At 43.6% G+C, this 18,869-nt stretch overlaps 1 protein-coding gene across 1 annotated transcript in view; it reads right to left on the bottom strand.

Annotated features, from left to right (window-relative positions):
* ADAMTS3 (ADAM metallopeptidase with thrombospondin type 1 motif 3) overlaps positions 1-16,370 on the bottom strand; it is a 137,316-nt gene extending 120,946 nt beyond the window's left edge. Inside the window, 3 exon segments of the mRNA XM_026717208.2 lie at positions 2,792-3,201; positions 9,559-9,586; positions 16,025-16,370. Coding sequence (XP_026572993.2) covers positions 2,792-3,201; positions 9,559-9,586; positions 16,025-16,108 — 522 coding nt within the window. The 5' untranslated portion in view covers positions 16,109-16,370.
* Positions 16,371-18,869: the final 2,499 nt, after the last annotated feature.

The raw sequence follows: 18,869 nt of genomic DNA, 5'->3' as shown, positions 1-18,869 counted from the left end.
GGTTCCACCTCCACTTGTAAGTTTGGCACATCAACTGTGCATTAAGGGAAGAACCGAGTTGGAAGGGACCTTGGAGGTCTTCTAGTCCAGGGGTCATCAACCTTTTGGACCTCAGGGACCCCAAAACTCATAATTTGGAGATCCCAAAAAAAGTCTGCAGGAAAATTCCCCACCCCATTTTCCTACCAATCAATCATTCTTTACTTGGGTTCACAGGATACCATCTCCAGCTCCGTTTTCGGGGAAGAGAGAGAGAGAGACTTTTGGCTTCATGCAAGGAAAACAGCAGAAGCAGCAGAAGTCTTTCTTTCTCTTCCCCCAAACTCCGCCAGAAATGAGTCTTTGTGAGACTTGTCATGCCAGCACAGCCTCTTAAGAGCAGGATGCCTTGTATGGTCCCAAAAACTCATTTCTGGCAGAATTTGGGGGAGAGAAAGAAAGACTTTTGCTGCTTTTCTTGTGTGCAGCCAAAAGCAGAAGAAGAAAGAAGCGGAAAGAAGCAGCCTGGTGGCCAGGAGAGGTGCATGCGGTGAGTGGAGCAAGTTCCCCCCTCCGGCCTTTCCCCCCTCCCCTCACTACCTCATCTTGTTTGCAATGCAAATGATGCCAGTCTTGTGTTCCCGCGGGCCATGTGGGCAGCGCAGGCTTGTGTTCCCATGCAGCCTGGATTAATTGCTTTGGGGGGGGGTGACATTTCTCTCCAGACCACCAAAATTTTCTCGTGAACCACCAGTGGTCCCCAGCCCCACTGGTTGGTGACCATTGTTCTAGTCTAGTACTGTGTTCTCGGAAGCCGCTCTGTGACTGAGATGGGCTGTCACCACATCTGATATATAAAATAAAATAAATCAGTTCTCAGATCTGACCTACCAGACTAAGAAAGCAGAATCAACCCAAAAAATATCTCAAGATTGTATCTGCCCAACCTCAGCACAAATAGCAGATGACTTCGGCACAAATTACTGACTTCCAAGCTGGGTTTCTACATCTGAGAGAATCCAAGCCTCTATGTCTGTGCTTGAAATGTCTTGGAATGTCCTTACCTGAAAGCCTAGAAACAAACAAACAACACCCCTCCCCCCCACCCCAGCAAAAAAAGACCCCGAGTTAAAAGACTCTCAAGACGTTGTTAAAAGTTCAACCTGAGACTAGAAAAATGATCATTATCGGACCCCATGATGCAATTGTTCGATTCAGATCACAAGAAGCAATGGCTTTACAAACAATTCCATTTGGGTTGAAAAACAATACAGTTACAGTTGTAGAAAGTCAGCACACGCACACACATACTCCAGACAAATGAAATATTTTGGGAAATATTAAAAAGGCAGAATATTATATTTCCCTAAAGGGAGAAATAGAGAAACATGTTCTTGGAGACAGAAAGCAGCCCCGACCTTTCTTAACAGCCCTCAGCAGATGTCAGCACTTAAGAGATAAAGAGCTTATTGAAAGAAGCCAAGTATCTAGGTCGCTCTATTCATAGGCAAAGCAAATACTGCACGCAGAAATCCATTCAAGACAGGATATTTTGAAACTCCCTGCAGCAAAGTCTGAACAAAGGTAGGATTAGCCCTCAGCCACAATAGGAATTGCCCAGCAAGCCCCTTCATTGCATCACCCTCAGAAACTACAACCAAACTTAGCTCAGACAAACACCTAGGATTTGTACTTTGCCTATAGAGCCAGCTGTGACCCCTACATAACCTCCACAACACCCAATAGAATACATGTTCTTACACAGGAACAGGAAGCTCAAGTTCAAAGCACAAGAGAAGGTATAAAAACCCCTCACTCTCAACTCAAATATTTTGTCAGCTGCCCAGAACCACAAACCCATGTGGGTCTGCTTCATCGTTAAACCATCTTTCCAATCAGCCTCCATGTTTCTAGTGTCTTTCTCCCTGCTTGGAGCTGAATCAGGTGGATATTTCTTCCCACACGGTGTTTGCCTGAAATGATTGTAAATCACCCAAGTAAGATCAGTACTTTGTCATCAATGCAGGTAATCCTCGACTTACGGATCACAATTGAGCCCAAAATTTCCATTGCTAAGAGAAACGCCTGTTAAGTAAGTTTTGCCTCATTTTATGACCTTTCTTGCCACAGCTGCTGAGTGAATCACCACAGTTGTTAAGCGAGTAACACAGTTGTAAAGTGAATCTGGCTTCCCCACTGACTTAGCTTGTCAGAAGGTCGCAAAAGGGGATCACGTAAACTGGAACTCTGCAACCGTCATAAATATGAGTCAATTGCCACACGTCTGAATTTGATCACATGACCACAGGGATGCTGCGATGGTTGTAAGTGTGAAAAATGGTCATAAGTTACTTTTTTCAGTGCCGTTGTAACTTTGGAATGGTCAATTGTTGTAGGTTGAGGATTATTCATTCAATTTAAATATACATAGCAAGCCCAGGGCTACCTGTATGCATAACCAATAATGACAAGCATATTGATCTAGATCCAGCATATGAATGAACACATAAGAAATCAGACCGTTCAGATGACCAATCAACAAGAGAACCAATCAGCTGCTCAGAATTTAAATCTAGTTCCAAACAAACAACCAATCACACGACCAACTGGCCTCAGTGGCACACAAGACATTTATAAGCTAAGGAGAATAGGACAAGAAAATCCTACTGATGATGTTACCTAGTGTGGTAATGAAACGTTCAGACACTTAAATTGAAAGAGAGCAAACTGCTGCCAAAATCTAAAACCCGAGCTACGAGTATTTTCCATTATTTCGAGAATGACAGCATCTGCTTCAAAATATGTATCTTACCAGACCATCACAGTTGCTCATGGCGACGGAAGCTCCTGTGATATCCACCAGATCTCCAACGTAAGCACAGTTGGTCCACAGGGATTCCTTTTTCCATAGTCTCTCTATGACCCCCTCGCCTTGATCCTGGTGAACCCTTTCCGTTCCGTTGTAGATCGATGGAGAATCTTCATACCACTCCACCACCGCGCCGGGAGCTACGAGACGAGTGTTAGGCCTCAGTCGGAGGTGAAATTCTCTCCCAAAGGCAGATACGTTGAAGTAGAGTTCCTTGGGTTGACTTGGAGAAACATCCCTTACTAATCTTCTCAAGTGTCTTATAGAAACAAAGTTGGAAATGTAGCTTCCATCTGCGCTGCTACGGACTGGGATGGTTAAGGCATATGGTTTTAGGCTGTGCTTTGTTGTTTCTGTTTTAAAAAGAGAGAGAATTTATTTACACGTTGATTACTTACTTACTTACACCTTACTTATTTCTTTTCAAAATTTGATTTTGTTTATCTCTAGTGAGATTGCTCTGTCTCTGTTCTCTTCTACAGGATCAAATTTTTTTCCTTCCTTCCTTCCTGATTTCTATTCAAAATTTGATTTGGTTTATCTCTAGTGAGATTGCTCTGTTCTCTTCTACAGGAGCAAATGTTTCCTTCCTTCCTTTCTTCCATCCAAGGCCAGTAACCACAAAATCTTCTTGGAACACAATTTTGTGCAACTGACAGTCTTGGTTTGGCCCTGTTAAGATGGCTGGGCCTTGTTTCCTTCACCCTGAGTAGCATCACCAAAACTGATATGATATGGAATCCTATCACCATACATGGTGCCTTCTTTAGAAACTGTATTCTTTGGATGCTTCATTTTAGCTAAAATCGGGTTTTTTCCAGGTCTAGGACACAGGGTTCTCTCACCAAACTAGCTCTCAAAGACATTTAACCCTCTCCAAAGTCTTACATTGCTTTCCGAAATGGTCTACAGAAGACCACAAATGGCTTGTCTTTAACATCTCTCTTAAACACCCAAAAAAACAAGCCAGAACTTAGTTTCCCATAGGAAGATTTTTTTTCCCCATAGGAAGATTTTTTTTCCCCATAGGAGAAAGGAAGAGTTAGTTGCTAAGCGGTCAAAAGAAAGCATAAATTTAAAAAAACCTGAGCACACCGCACCAGTATAATTCCCTTCTATGGTCACTTCGTAAAACATAGTGGATGAAAGGCAGGACAGGGCAATAATTCAAAAGAGGTTGAAGAATGTGAATGGAGTTCATTTCCAAGGCTTTCTTCCAGGTATCTCAGATTAATCCCGTCTCGTCCAGGTCACCAGCAAAAAATGTTCAAACCACGTGTGCAGTCACATAACCACAGCTTAAGGAAATACAGCGTGCACACTTAGGCTTGGCTTAACGTAGTCCTACACAAAGCTCATTGGCTATGTTTAAAGCATAAGAGTCCGGAGATGGAGTGCCCAGGGATAAAAGCCACGATGCAGTGCTACCACCCCTTTCAGAACAGAATAATAGACTAAGAGAGTTGGGAGGGACCTTATAGGTCTTCTAGTCCAACCCCCTGCTAAAGGAAGAGACCCTATACCAGTGGTGGCTAACCTTTTGGGGCTCCTGTGCCAAAAATTGTGCACGCGCTTGTATGCGCGCACTCGCATGCCAGCACCCAGAAGGCAATGCGTGCCCCCCACAACCCCCTACGCATGCGTGCGTAATCCCTACCCACCACCCCCGCTGCCCCCTTACCTGCATTGCACCTCACAGCTTACTTTCGGATGGTTTGAGGCCTTTTTCAACCTCCCAAAGGCTTGAGGAAGACTTCTGCAGGCTTCGCAGGCTTCGCAGGCTGAAAACTAGCCCCATTTCGTCACTTCCGGTATTTTCAGAAAAACAGAAAGTGATGAAACAGGACTAGTTTTTGACCTGCAAAGCCTGCAGAAGTCTTCCTCAAACCTTTGGGAGGCCACAAAAGGCCTCAAACCGGCCATAAATCAGCTGTGAGGCAGCGCACATGCCCAGTGAGGTAAGTTTGCCTGTAGCTCGCATGCTGGCACGAATGGCTCTGTGTGCCACCTGTGACACGTGTGCCATAAATTTGCCATCACGGCCCTATATCATTTCAAACAAATAGTTGTCCAATCTCTTCTTAAAAACCTCCACTGTACTCACAATTTCCAGAGGCAAGTTCTTCTACAATGCTTCTACAATGCTGTTACAAATCTGGGACTGGAACAACTAGTAACCAACAATACTAGATTTAACAACTGCCTCCATCTCATCTTCTGCAATAGTTTGAATTTAATTTACAAAATACAAACTAAAGAACCCTTTTCCGACAGTGACCACAATATGATTGACTTTTGTCTCAACATACGCCCACACAAAAATCATTACAATGACATAATCCCCAATTATAACTTCAAAAAAGGCAACTATGATCTTAAAAACAACGATCTCTCATCCCTTGATTGGCAATCTCTATTCACTGGAGGCAATACTGTTGAAGACCATTACAACATATTTTTACTTTAAGTCAAAAGAGTCATCAAACTATATGTACCAATAACAACTCCCCCCAAAAAAAACCAGATTACCCATAACAATAAGGAAACTTCAATCCAAAAAGAGATGACTGGTGGAAAAACAAATCTGGTCATGTTGCCAACTTCAAAAGCCAATATAAAAATTTATGCCACCAGATATAAAAATTTATGCCACCAATTATCACATTAAACAAGGGGAAAACTTTCTACGCACCAATTCCACCCATGCTTTCTACAATGTTGTAAACAACAAACTAAAAGACTCAAGGTCCATCCCACCCCACATAGGACCTAATGGTAAAGACTGCAACGATGACACCATTAAAACTAACATCTTTAACAAATTCTTTGGCTCAGTATTTGTAAACAGCAATGGATCATGCCTAGTATTTCCTAGTCGAACCACAGAAAACCACAATGATCTAATACATATCGATTTTACAGAAGACAATGTTGAAAAAGCACTACGCAATCTAAAACCATCCCTATCTATTGGACTGGACAGAATATGTGCCTTCTTCTTTAAAAAGCTATCCACTGCCATAGCCGAACCTCTAAGCATAATCTTTGAAAACTCTTTCAGGACCAGCTCCTTGCCTAACCTATGGTCACAATCCACGGTCATCCCCATCTTCAAAAAGGGAGACCCCAGCCTAGTTGAAAATTACAGACCAATCTCCTTATGCTGCGGCGTAATTACGGCGGCAAAATATGTTTTCCGAAGTTTCTCCAAATTAAAGGTGCTTCCTTAAAACCAAGCAGGCACAGATTGTAAAAATTAGCCAGGGGAGAAAGAGCTGTCTCTCTTCAACAAGAGAGGGTGGGGTGGTGTTCCTTGGCAAGAGATTCCCCAGGGGCCATTCAAAATTCTCTTGTAAACTCAGAATTAATGGCAAGCCCTTTCATTTCACCTCTTGAAATGCAGTGAGCCAACATTGTCCGGTGTGACGTTTGAATGTAGAAGCTTAGGCTGGAAACTTATCTTTATTTGTTTTATTCATTTATTTATTTTGTCAAGCAAGTATTAGATAACAGGTATAAGTATAAACATGGTTATGAATACATGAAATGGATGCGAATAAAAAGAAACAATAGGACAGGGACAGTAGGCACGTTGGTGCGCTTATGCACGCCACCTACAGACCTCTTAGGAAAGGGGTGAGGTCAATAGTAGACAGTTTGGGGTTTGGGGAAGAAACCACAGAGTCAGGTAGAGGATTCCAGACATTGACTGCTCTGTTGCTGAAGTCGTATTTCCTGCAATCAAGTTTGGTGCGGTTAACCTTGAGTTTGTATCTGTTGTGTGCTCTTGTATTGTTATGGTTGAAGCTGAAGTATTTATTGACAGGTAGGATATTGCAATGTATGATTTTATATACCATACTTAGATCGGACCCAAGGCAGCGTAGTTGTAGGTTTTCTAGGTCTAGAATTTCAAGTCTGGTGGCTGCAACGAGTAGAGGAGTGGAGAACTCTTCTCGTAAAATATTTCTGGACTTTCTCAACTATGCTCTCAATTTGATCTCCTTCCCTTCCGCTGGTGGTCGATCCTGCCATGGTCCTCGAAGAGATCTAGTATGGCAGATCTTTTCTGACCCCGAAGATACAGGTAGTCTTTCACTTGCAACCACAACCGAGCCCAAAATTACTTAACTGCGGAGCAAGACAGTTGGGAAATGAATGTTATCCCATTTTATGACCTGTCTTGTTAAGCAAATCACTGCAGACGTTAAGTTCATAACATGGTTGTTAAGTGAATCTGGCTTCCCCATGGACTTTGCTTGTCAGAAGGTCTCAAAAGGGGATCACAAATCCCCCCGGGGATGCTGTAACCGTCATAAATATGAGCCAGCCGTCAAGTGTCCAAATTTTGATCATGTGACCCTGGGAATGTTAGTGGCAAGTGTGGAAAACAGTTGTAAATCAACTTCTTTTCATGCCATTGTAACGTCAAATGGTAACTAAATGAACTGTTGCAAGTCAAGGACTATCTGTATCCATGTTTTTTTTTTCTTTGCCTCTAGCTGCAACAGCTATTCTTTCCTCGTTATCAGTAAGGTGCCATCTGCTGATGAATGAGAATGATTCAGGGTTTAATTTATGCATTGGCAGACAGTGCTCAACCCTAGATAATTTTTGCCACCTGTTTGCTTTCCAAGGTTCTGGGGTTGTATCTCTCAGAGGCAGATTTCTTTCAAAATAGGGGATCAACCTGTTCTCCAAAGCACCTGAAGGCAGGACAAGAAGCAACAGATGGAAACTAATCCAGGAGAGAAGCAACCTAGAATTTAAGGAGAAATTTCCTGACAGAACAATTCATCAGTGGAACAACTTTCCTCCAGAAGTTGTGAATCCACCAACACTGGAGGTTTTTAAGAAGAGCCTGGACAGCCCCTTGTCCTGAATGGTATAGGGCCATGATGGTGAGCCTATGACACGCGTAACACAGGTGGCACACGGAGCCATTTGTGTGGGCACGCGAGTCACAGCCAAATTTACCCACACTGCACATGCGCGCACCTCCCAGCTGATTTTCAGCCCACTTGAGGCCATTTTCGCCCACCTGGAAGCTTGAGGGAAGCCTCTGCAGCCTCGGGAGGCCGAAAAACAGGCCTTCCAGAAATATCAGAAATGACAAAACGGGCCCATTTTCGGCCTTCCAAGGCTTCCGAGCCTCCCCTCGAACCTCTGGGAGGGCGAAAACAACCTCAAACGGGCCGAAAATCAGCTGGGAGGCACATGCATGCACAGTGCGGGTAAGGGGGCAGGGCAGGGGTGTTGCACACATTTGCAGGGGGCAGGGCGCATTATATGGTGGGTGCCGGCACACACACGTGCCTGCTATTGCACGCACACCTGCTTTTGGCACACCACAACAAAAAGGTTCACCCTCACTGGTATACGGTCTCCTGCTTGAGCAAGGGTTGGCCAAGAAGACCTCTAAAGTCCCTTCCAATTTCGTTACTCTGTTATCCCTACAAAAATTGGAACAGGGAAAGCCATGCTATTCCCAGGGACACTGTTCTGAAGAAAAAGTTGGACTTAGAAGAAGTATTGGCACCTGTGAACTTTGGTGTTAGAGAAGACGCTTGAGAACACTGTAGACAACCCCGCAAAAACCCCAATAAGCAGATGGATCTTGGACAAATACATACCCAGAGTTCTCACTCAAGCCACGAATGACTCAAATTATTCTACTTTGGACTTATGAGAAGACCCGGCTCTCTGGAGGAAGTTCTAATGTTGGGAAAGGTGAAAGGAAGGAGGAGAAGAGGATGATTTGTACTAAGATGGATACACTCAGTTACCACGGCGATGGGGGCACCGTTGGAAGAGGTGGAGGACCAGATCGGGGCAGATCATTATGTGTGGGGTTGCTAAGAGTTAACAACAACTTGATGGCATAACACCAATCAATCTCTCAGGTTCTACATTCTATTGGTTGACGATACTTTCCTTGGAATGGATTCTATCCCTTAGGTCTACAAAGAAAGTCACCCTGATTAAACGGGACATTATGATCCCTTTTCTGACTTTGGATTTATTCCCCTCCTTTCATGCCCCTCCATCCAGTCAGAGCTGAAGAAGCTTCTTGCATGAGAAGTGAAACGTCTTCAAAGAAAAACCAGAAAGTCCAGTTGCCTCTTGAAAAAAGCACCTTTGGGACATCCACTATCCAAACTTTTTTTTTTTTTGTCTTTCTTATCAACAACTATCAAATCATTATCAACAATTATCCATTCAGTCTGGAGGCTCATGCAACAGGGGATGGTCGGTCTGAATTCTAAAATCCCAGAGCGCTTATTATTCTTTGTAAAACAAAAAACAAAATAGCCACTCAGAGCCTGGGTGAAGGAGGTCAAACAAATATTGCATGCAAATAAAAGCATCGAAGAGCAAAAAGGGCAGCTCAGACAAATATTGTATGCAAATAAATAAACAACAGAGCAAATAACCAAATTGGAGTGGTGTGGTGTGGTGGCCTAGAGGTGGAGAGCTCTCACCTCACAATCAGGAGGCTGTGAGTTCAATCCTGGGTAGAGGCAGATATTTCTCTCTCTGGGCATGATGAAAATATATCTGCTGAACAAAACTCCACACTGGTGACAGGAAGGGCATCTGCTAGCTCCATTTAGTTGCCCAGACTCCACCCCACAGAGGGATTATGGGGTTGTTAAAAGATAATGACGATGATGAGAGCAAATAACCAAACTGACCAAAAAACCACTTACCTGTTTGAACAGTTTCTTGATGAGCAACCTAGAAGAAAAGAGAGAAATATTAATTGATGTCTGATCTGACCCAGAAGGAAGGATGCTCTAAAAATCCATTTTTGCTGTTTATGACAGGTATCCTAGTCAAAGCACCCTTAAATCCCAGGATAAATTTCTCTGGTCTGTTTCTGGCAATGTTCTGACCAAGGCTTCCTAAACCATAATTACGCACACACTTACTTTAAAAACAAAACTTATTTTATTGCAATGCTGTGAATTGTTTTCATTCCCAGCCGGAATTACTCTCAAACAGTCCCCTGAGATAAGCACCCACCTTTCTTTTCTGTGGAGTGCTGCCAATAACAGAGGCATCAAATGAACTAGGAGAAAAACCAACCGAAGTGCAAACAAACAACAACAACCGAGGTACAAAGAGCTTCAAGAATGACTCTGAACCGAATGAACTACTTTGCTTCCTGCAAAGGTTTCGTCATCTTGGCCTGACCTTTATCCATTATGGGAGGGGCAATCTCCTCCCAGCCTTACTCCCAAGTCGCCCCTTTTGTTTCAGCTGCTCTCTCCTTCTAGCAGCTCTGTGCACACATGCACTGGGAACAGGCTCCCCTTGTTCCTCGGCCTCGCTGCTGCCAGACTCTAGAGGCTCCAGAGTCAGCACCTCACTCCCAGATGGTCTTGGCCCCATCCCTGCATCGGATGCAGGACCCTCGTCTGAGTCCTCTCCAGACTTCCTGACTGGTCCCCGTTCTTCCCCACTGTCCGATTCCACTGCCGTCTGCACTGGCTGCCGGTGAACCACAACAGGCAAGGGTGAAGACAGAGACAAGAGGCAGGGGCATCAAAGAAAGATTTAAACAACTGCTTCTCAGTGCCTTCTGTGTAGAGGAGGTACAAAGAGTTGCTGAACCAATGGTTGTAAGTCAAGGACTAACCGGTATGCACAGTTTTGATCAAGCCAGCAATTACTAGTAGATTAGAAACAAATGGGAATAAAAGACCCCAGCAGATTTCAAAAGTGCTTTTGAGGAAGTATTCTGGCTAGGATTTTTTTTTTATAATTATTAAATTATAAACAATCTACTAAATAAGCTATAATTAATATACCATGTGTGTATTAGTTCCTTGAGTAACGAAGTTGTTGAGTTAGTCACACAATTGTTAAGTGAATCTGGCTTCCCCCAATGGACTTTGCTTGGTACAAGGTCGCAAAAGGGGATCTCATGACTCCAGGACACGGCAACCGTCATAAATATAAGTCAGTTGCCAAGTATCTGAATTGTAGTTACGTGACCATGAGGAAGCTGCAATGGTCGTAAGTGTGGAAAATGGTCATAAGTCACTTTTTTCAGTGCTGTTGTATCTTTGAATGGTCACTAAATGAACTGTTGTAAGTTGAGCACTAATTCTAATCTATTCTGTTGTATATTATTCTATATTTTCTATTCTACTCTATATTTTCTCTATTCTATTTTTCTATTCTATTCCTATATTTTCTATTCCATTCTATTCTGTTCTATTCTATTCTATTCTATATTTTCTATTCTATACCTATATTTTCTAATCTATTCCTATATTTTCTATTCTATTCTATATTTTCTATTCTATATATTTTCTCTATTCTATTTTTCTATTCTATTCCTATATTTTCTATTCTATATTTTCTATTCTATTCTACTCTGTTCTATTCTATATTCTCTATTCTATTCTGTTCTATTCTGTTCTGTTCTGTTCTATTCTATATTTTCTATTCTATTCCTATATTTTCTATTCTATTCCTATATTTTCTATTCTATTCTGTTCTATATTTTCTATTCTATTCTACTGTACTCTACTCTCTTTTCTATTCCATTCCTTTCCATCTTTATATTCCATATTTCTTAGTTGCCCAGAACTCTCTTACCATCCAGAACCCCTTTCTAAGGGGGATGAGCAGCAAAGAAATATAATAAATAAAAAAACAAACAAACAGAAGGATCCAGTCTGAAATTCTTGGGGGGAGAAATAGCTACCATCCCACCCCTATTCAAAAAAGGTGACCGCGTGGAAATGCAAAAGTTAGATCCCTCCTCTGTAAGGAAACCAGCAGCTGTGATTTCAAATACAAGCAGCTCTCTAACCATAAGGTTAGGATTTATGTGCCTCTTAATTTATGTGGGGACTAGCCGGGGAGGGAGACTTTAAAAGAGCCTCAGACAACTTGGCAGCCTCTGTTTATTCAGGAGGGCTAAACAGTTCACCCATTTTCCCTGCTTTTATGGTCATATAAAAAGAGAGGACGCGCCATAAAGATAAATTTCTATCCATCATCAATATAAAACTGCCTTTAAAAAAAAACGGCTCTTCTTTGCATGCAGCTTTATGGGGGTCTCTTTAAATTTGCACACTGAACCGACTTCAGTGGGGTTTATCATCCAATGCAGGCAGTCCTTGACTTATAACCGTGGGCTTAATGACGGATCGAAGTTGCACTGACACTGGAAAACGTAACTTATTACCATTTTTCAAACATACGACCATTCCCAGTTGCCAAGTGTGCGAATTTTGATCATGTGACCATGGGAATGCTACTGTGGTGGTTCACCGGCAGCCAGTGCAGACGGCAGTGGAATCAGACAGTGGGGAAGAAAAGGGACCAGTCAGAGAGTCTGGAGAGGACTTGGACGAGGGTCCTGCCTCTGATGCAGAGATAGGGCCAGGACCATCTGGGAGTGAGGGGCTGCCTTCAGAGTCTGGCAGCAGCGAGGCCGAGGAACAAGGGGAGCCCTGTTCCCAGTGCGCATGTGCGCAGAGCTGCTAGAAGGAGAGAGCAGCTGAAACAAAAGGGGCGACTTGGGAGTAAGGCTGGGAGGTGATTGCCCCTCCCATAAGGGATAAAGAACAGGGCCAAGATGATGAAACCTTTGCAGGAAGCAAGGTAGTTTGATCGGTTCTGAGTCATCCTGAAAGCTCTGTGTACTTCAGTTGGTTTTTCTTGTACTTTGGTTGGTTTCTTTTCTAGTTAATCTGATACTCCTGTTTTTGGTAGCACTTCACAGAACTGAAAGGTGTGTGCTTATCTTGGGGGACTGCTTGAGTTTAATTCTGGCTGGGAATGAAAACAATTCCCAGCGTTGCAATAAAATAGGTTTTGTTTTTAAAACAAGAGTGTGTGTAATTATGGTTTAGGAAACCTGGGTCAGGACAGCTGCAACGGTCATAAGTACAGGTGGTCCTCTACTTACAACAGTTTGTTTAGTGACCGTTCGAAGTTACAACGGCACCAAAAAAAGTGATATGACCATTTTTCACACTTGCAACCATTGCAACATCTCCATGATCGCGTGATCAAAATTCAGACCCTTGACAACTGAAACTGTATTTGACAATTGAAGTGTCCCCAGGGTCATGTTAGATCCCCTTTTGCAACCTTCAGACAAGCCAAGTCAATGGAGAATCCAGATTCACTTAACAACCATGTTACTAATTTAACAACAGCAGTCATTCACTTAACAACCAGATAACAGATAATCAGAGTTGGAAGGGACCTTGTAGGTCATCCAGTCCAACGCACACACCCTGCCCAAGCGGGAGACCCTACATCATTTCTGACAAATGGCAGTCCAGTCTCTTCTTGAAAGTCTCAAGTGATGAAGCTCCCACAACTTCTGAAGGCGACTTCTGTTCCATTGGTTGATTGTTCTCACTGTCAGAAAGTTTCTCCTTATTTCCAGGTTAAATCTCTCCTTGATCAGTTTCCACCCATTATTCCATGACAGGAAAGGTCATAAAATGAGGCAAAACTCACTGAACAATCCTCTCAGTTAGCAACAGAAATTTTGGGCTCTGAAGGGAGTTATGACCATTTTTCACGCTTACGACCATGGTAGCATCCCCGCAGTCACATGATCAAAATTCAGGCACTTGGCAACTGGCAGGAACTCGAAATGTCTAGTTTAATGAAAAGAAAAAGACTAGGGGTGACATGATAGCAGTGTTCCAGTATCTCAGGGGCTGCCCCAAAGAAGAGGGAGTCAAGCTATTCTCCAAAGCACCTGAGGGCAGGACAAGAAGCAACGGGTGGAAACTAACCAAGGAGAGAAGCAACCTAGAACTAAGGAGGAATTCACTAAATGAATAGTTTTAAGTCAAGGACTACCTGTAAGTTGTTGTTGTTGTTGTTGTTGTTGTTGTTGTTGTTATTATTATTATTATTATTATTATTATTATTATTATTATTATTTGGAATCTGTAGAATGCTACCCTGAGAATTGGTGTTCCTATCATTGATTCTACTCTTGCTTTTGTTTCAAGCCCTGTATCACCTAATATATGATCTGTCTGTCCAAGGTCACAAATGACAAAGTCTGAAAGTTTTTAGATCTTTGAGCTGCCTTTGCACAGTGTTGAAATAGAGGAGGAGAAAACAATCCTTTAATCCTAGGATTCCTAAGTATGACTTAACTTAAGTCTGTCTCATTTATGGTCTGGGGAAAAGACTAAAAGCAAATTTATACTGTTGAGCAAATCTCAGGGAAGAGAAAACTTCCCTGCTTGTGGTAGTGAATTAAACTAATATTTACATGAATAGATGAATAGACCAACATTGAGATTAATGGACCCAGTTTGGTGGTCCCGGTCAAGAATCTACAAGCACCAACCCTTAGTCAGAAGACAGAATGAAAACTCATTCATCTCATAGCTCATGGAAAGACTCAGCCATAATTGCAACTGGGAAAGTGTGAGCACTCTAAACGGAGCCAAATCCAAAAAATACTAGGGAATTCCTGGAAGCCTTGGCGCTCAGACCTCAGTAGACACACAGAGATAAACCTTATTTACCCAGCGTTCAAAAGAGATTTGTAAAAAGTTAAGAAGGAAACCAAAAGATCAGAACACATCCTCTCCAGCAACCCTACACTCAGATAAGCAGGGATTAGCACCAGACAAAAAAGCAAGCAGAAAAAAAAATATCCTAATCAGGGGAGTACCCCAGAGAAAACTACACCCCCACCAACACTGGCAGGGCAGGCTACTCTATGTAAACAGGCAGCAAACCCCACCCTCAGTCAGCCTGATAATTATTACCTAGCCAGGTAATAAAACCTCTGCATGCAAACAACTAAACACCCCACAAAGAAAACCTTCCAGAAAGTCAAGAAAAGAAGTCTAGTTACCATGACTCAACTTCCAGACAATTCTACCTGGATAACTGAAAAATCTTCATCCACATTAACCTTTGAGAAAATTCTGGATATTGGTAGTATTAGACATGACTACCTTTATTGACCAGGATCATCTTCTACCAGGAAAGTATACTTCAAGCTAAAAAGAATCTCATCCGGTTTTCTTTTCTCTAACTCCCTGCTAATATTCACCTCCCTTGATTTGGTATCCCTCCCAAGCAAGTCCTCCCAACCTCGGGCTGCTCCCGACCTGCTAAGTTTTAAGAAACATGCCCTACAAGTTACCTCTCACTCAAGCCAATCCATCCATCACACACACACACACACACACGCACACACACACACACACACACACGTGCAAGTGCAGGATTGAAAGAGAGAAAGAGAAAGAAAGAGAGAGGGGAGGAGAGGGAGGAAGGAAGGGTGTGAGAAAGAGAGAAGTTAAATGGAAAAGAGAGTCTAAGAAAGAGACAGAAAGTGTGTGAAAGAGAAAGAGTGACAGAGTGAGGAAGACAGAAAGAAAAAAAGAGACTGAGAGACTGAGAAAAAGAGAAAGAGAAAAGGAGAGTGTGAGAAGGAGAAAGACAGAAAGAAAAAAGAGAGTGAAAGAGAAAGAGAGAAAAGATAGAAAGAGAGAGAGAGGGAAAGAGAGAAAGACAGAGAAAAAGAGTGAGAAAGACCAAGAAAGAAAGAGAGAAGAAAGAGCAAGAGTGAAAAAGAGTAAGAGAGAGAGAGAGAGAGTGAAAGCGAGAAAAACAGCAAGAGTGAAAAAGAAAAAGGAGAGAGGGAGAGGGAAAAGGGAGAGAGAGAAAGTGAGAGAAAGAGAGAAAGAGCAAGAGTGAAAAAGAAAAAGAGGGAGAGGGAAAGTGGGAGAGAGAGAAAGTGAGAGAAAAAGAGAGAAAGAGTGAAAAAGAAAAAGAGGGAGAGAGGGGGAGAAAGGGAGAGAGAGAGAGAGAGAAAATGAGAAATTGAGAAAGCGAGAGAAAGAGCAACAATGAAAGAAGAAGAAGAAAGGAAAGGGGAAGAGAGAGAGAGAGAGAGAGAGGCTGGAAACAAAAGTTTTTCAACCGCTCTACAAATTAAAACCTTACGGCAGTCTTGAGCCGCTTTGCCAAAGCGGTTAATTTCCCGCAGGAGCGCAACCTCGCTCCCTCATTCAAAAGTGGCTGGGTTTGTGCAAAGGGGGGTATTTATTCTTCGCTATTAAACAGTGTTCCCGGCAGTGGGGAGAGGAGGGGGGGCTTTGCACCCCGAGATTCTGAAGATACACACACACACACACACACACACACACACACACTTACCCGTCCATCAGCCGGGCTCTCCGATCGCACCAGCGCGGCGGCCAGGAGGAGGAGGCACAAGCACGGCGGCGGCGGCGGCAGCATCCCGAAGCGTCCTTGTGCCCAGAGAGAAGCGCTCGAGGCGGTGAGTTTGCCGGAGGTTGGGGGGAGAAAGAGAGAGAGAGAGAGAGAGAGAGAATCTCCTGCACGTCGGAAAGGAACCCAAAACAAACAAACCCGCAAGGGTCGGACGGAGGAGGACCAAGAAGTGGCGAGAATTGGCTCAGTCCAGAATTGGCACCGGCGCTTTTGCACACTCGGCTGCCCGGCGCTCTCGTTGCCTTTCCCTGCCGGCTGGCTGGCTGGCTGGCTGGGCTGGTTGGCGAAGAGGAAAGAGGGGCTGAGCCGAGCGGAGGGGCGGAGAAAGGCAGATCGCGGGAGGCAGGGAGGGGAGGAAGGAGACGGGGAGGGGACGGGGGTGGGGGGGCTCTCCTCTTGCACCCGCAGGCCGGAGCTGCTGGGCGCGAAGGCGGCTCTCTCTTAGCCGGCTCCTCCGCCTCGCCCGCGGTCGCTCTCGGGGCTTAACCTGCCTGCCTGCCTGCCCGCCCCCTAAAAAACCTCCGAGGGAGCCCGCCCTCCCCCCACGCTCCACCTTCTCCAGACTGCGACAAGAGCCCCTTTCAAAGTCGGCTGGGGGGGCGATTAACTGGGAGCACGTGCTCCGTCGTCCCCTCCCCAAGCAGAGGATCGCATGGGATCGCGCGCCCGGGATCTTGGCTCTTTCCAGGATGCTTCCTGGTGAGGATCGGGTCCTCCCTGTTGGTTTGCACCTAGGAATCCCGGGGCTTCCTTGGACGCTTGGAGAAATCTGGCTTGGCTAGCCAGATGGGCTGGGGATCCATAGAATCCGACCGTTCCGATTTGATTGGATGGGATCTTGCCCGGGGGTTCCCTACTTCTTGGAGGATGCGTCCTTGAGGATCGAGTCCTTTTGCGGTTTGCACCTATGGGGAGGAGGGGGGCCCTTCCTTGGCTGCTTGAAGAAAGACATGGCTTTGCTTCCTTTGGATAGCCAGGTGCGCTGGTGATCGATAGGATCCAATCAATTGTTCCGTTTGATTAATCGATTGCAGGTAGTCCTTGACTTATGACGACAGTTCAGCACAAAATTTCTGGTGCTATGTGAGTCGGTTGTTAAGTGAATTTTGCCCCATTTTATACAACCTTTCTAGTTGGGCAATGAAACATCTTCGAAAAAATAACCAGGGTCAGAGAGCACCAAGGACCCCACAGTCCTCCTCCTCCTCCTCTTCCTCCTTCTCTTCCACACACTCTCCCTTCTGGCATTGATGATGTTACCTCGTTGGGTAATGAAACGTCTGCAAAAAAATTAGCAAGTTCAGAGATCACCCACAGTTGTCATTCTTCTTCTCCTCTTCCTCCTTCTCTTCCTCTTTCTCCTTCCTCTTCTTCCTCCTCCTCCACACACATCCCTCGCCCTTCTAGCACTGATAATATTACCTCATTGGTTAATGAAACGTCTGCAAGAAAACAGCCAAGTTCAGAGAGCACCGAGGACCGCACAGAAAGACATTCTGCATGGAAGAAATTAAACCTTCATTTTTCCAAATGTTTCTTCTTTTCAGAATCTCCACTGAGATTAGTAATTGTAATCGCTTTCCTAAGGTGCAAGTTTTAAATAATATATTTGCTTCTCACGCTCAAAAAAACTGTTCCAATAGATTAAAAAGCAAAATCTCCTACCAAAAATGTTCCAGTGCATTAGAAATCATTAGAAATTACTTTATTCCAACCAACCTTAACATTGTTTGAAAGTTTCCAAGAAATCCAAGGGGGTGTGAAGTTCAGCAGTTCAGTAACTGTATTATTTCCAAAAGCCAAAGCATAGAATTTAAGACTGAGATTTAATAGCAAAGTAAGAAAAACTGGAATTTTCAAAATTTGGTTATAGTCAGTACAATGTAAACTAATCAAAGAGCAGGTGATCGAAAAACAAGATGTCATTAGGAAATCGATTTCTCATGCAAAAAAATGGACATGATACGAGGAGAAGCCAGAGAGTTTTCTTTACAGATTTTTTGCCTTTTGTTGCTGACCTTACTCAAGATACCTTTTTAATTCCTTTCCTACAACCCTGAATTTATGCATTTTAAGATTAAAGTTGCAGGTCCTTGGTGCTCTCTGAATTTGGTTGTTTTCTTGCAGGCATTTCATTACCCAACCAGGTTACATCATCAGTGCCAGAAGGAAACGGAGGTTGCATTGATGACATTATCTAGTTGGGTAATAAAACGTCTACAAGAAAATAATCGTGTTCTGAACGCACGAAGGACCCCAACAGTTCAACTCTGAGCTACAAATGTTCCCCTTCTGCAGGATTAAAGTACAAATGTTTCCTTCCTTCCTTCTCAAAATTTGATTTTGTTTATTTCTGGTGATGTAGGTCTGTCTCCAAAAATGCAAGAACCTCTCATCAATGATTCAACATTAGAGAGCCACATGATAATATTGTTGAAATTATTTCACTTTATACTTTTGATCTACCCACTGCCAGAAAAGCAGTACATGTTACAAATGCCCCCCACCCCAGAAGCTGGGATTAAGGGAAAGACCCTAAGTATTTCCCTGGAAGACAACAGTTACAACATAACTACCTAGCCACCACCCTAAAATAAGAAATAAGTTCAAAATACTGAGATGTTGAGGACAGAGATGGGCAGAGAACTTATCAGACTATACAAAGAGTTGTACTCTCAGACCTGCAAGATTCTACGAAGTTAGCCTTACGATAAAGTAGAATTAGCTCATCTGCTCCTGTTTCCTGGCTGATCTACCTACATTAATC

This window comes from Pseudonaja textilis, chromosome 6, assembly GCF_049901715.1.
Source record: "Pseudonaja textilis isolate UNSWEBS1 chromosome 6, rPseTex1.2, whole genome shotgun sequence".
Lineage (NCBI taxonomy): Eukaryota > Metazoa > Chordata > Lepidosauria > Squamata > Elapidae > Pseudonaja > Pseudonaja textilis.
Note: the sequence above shows the minus strand (reverse complement) of the source record. Positions and strands in the feature narration are given on the sequence as shown.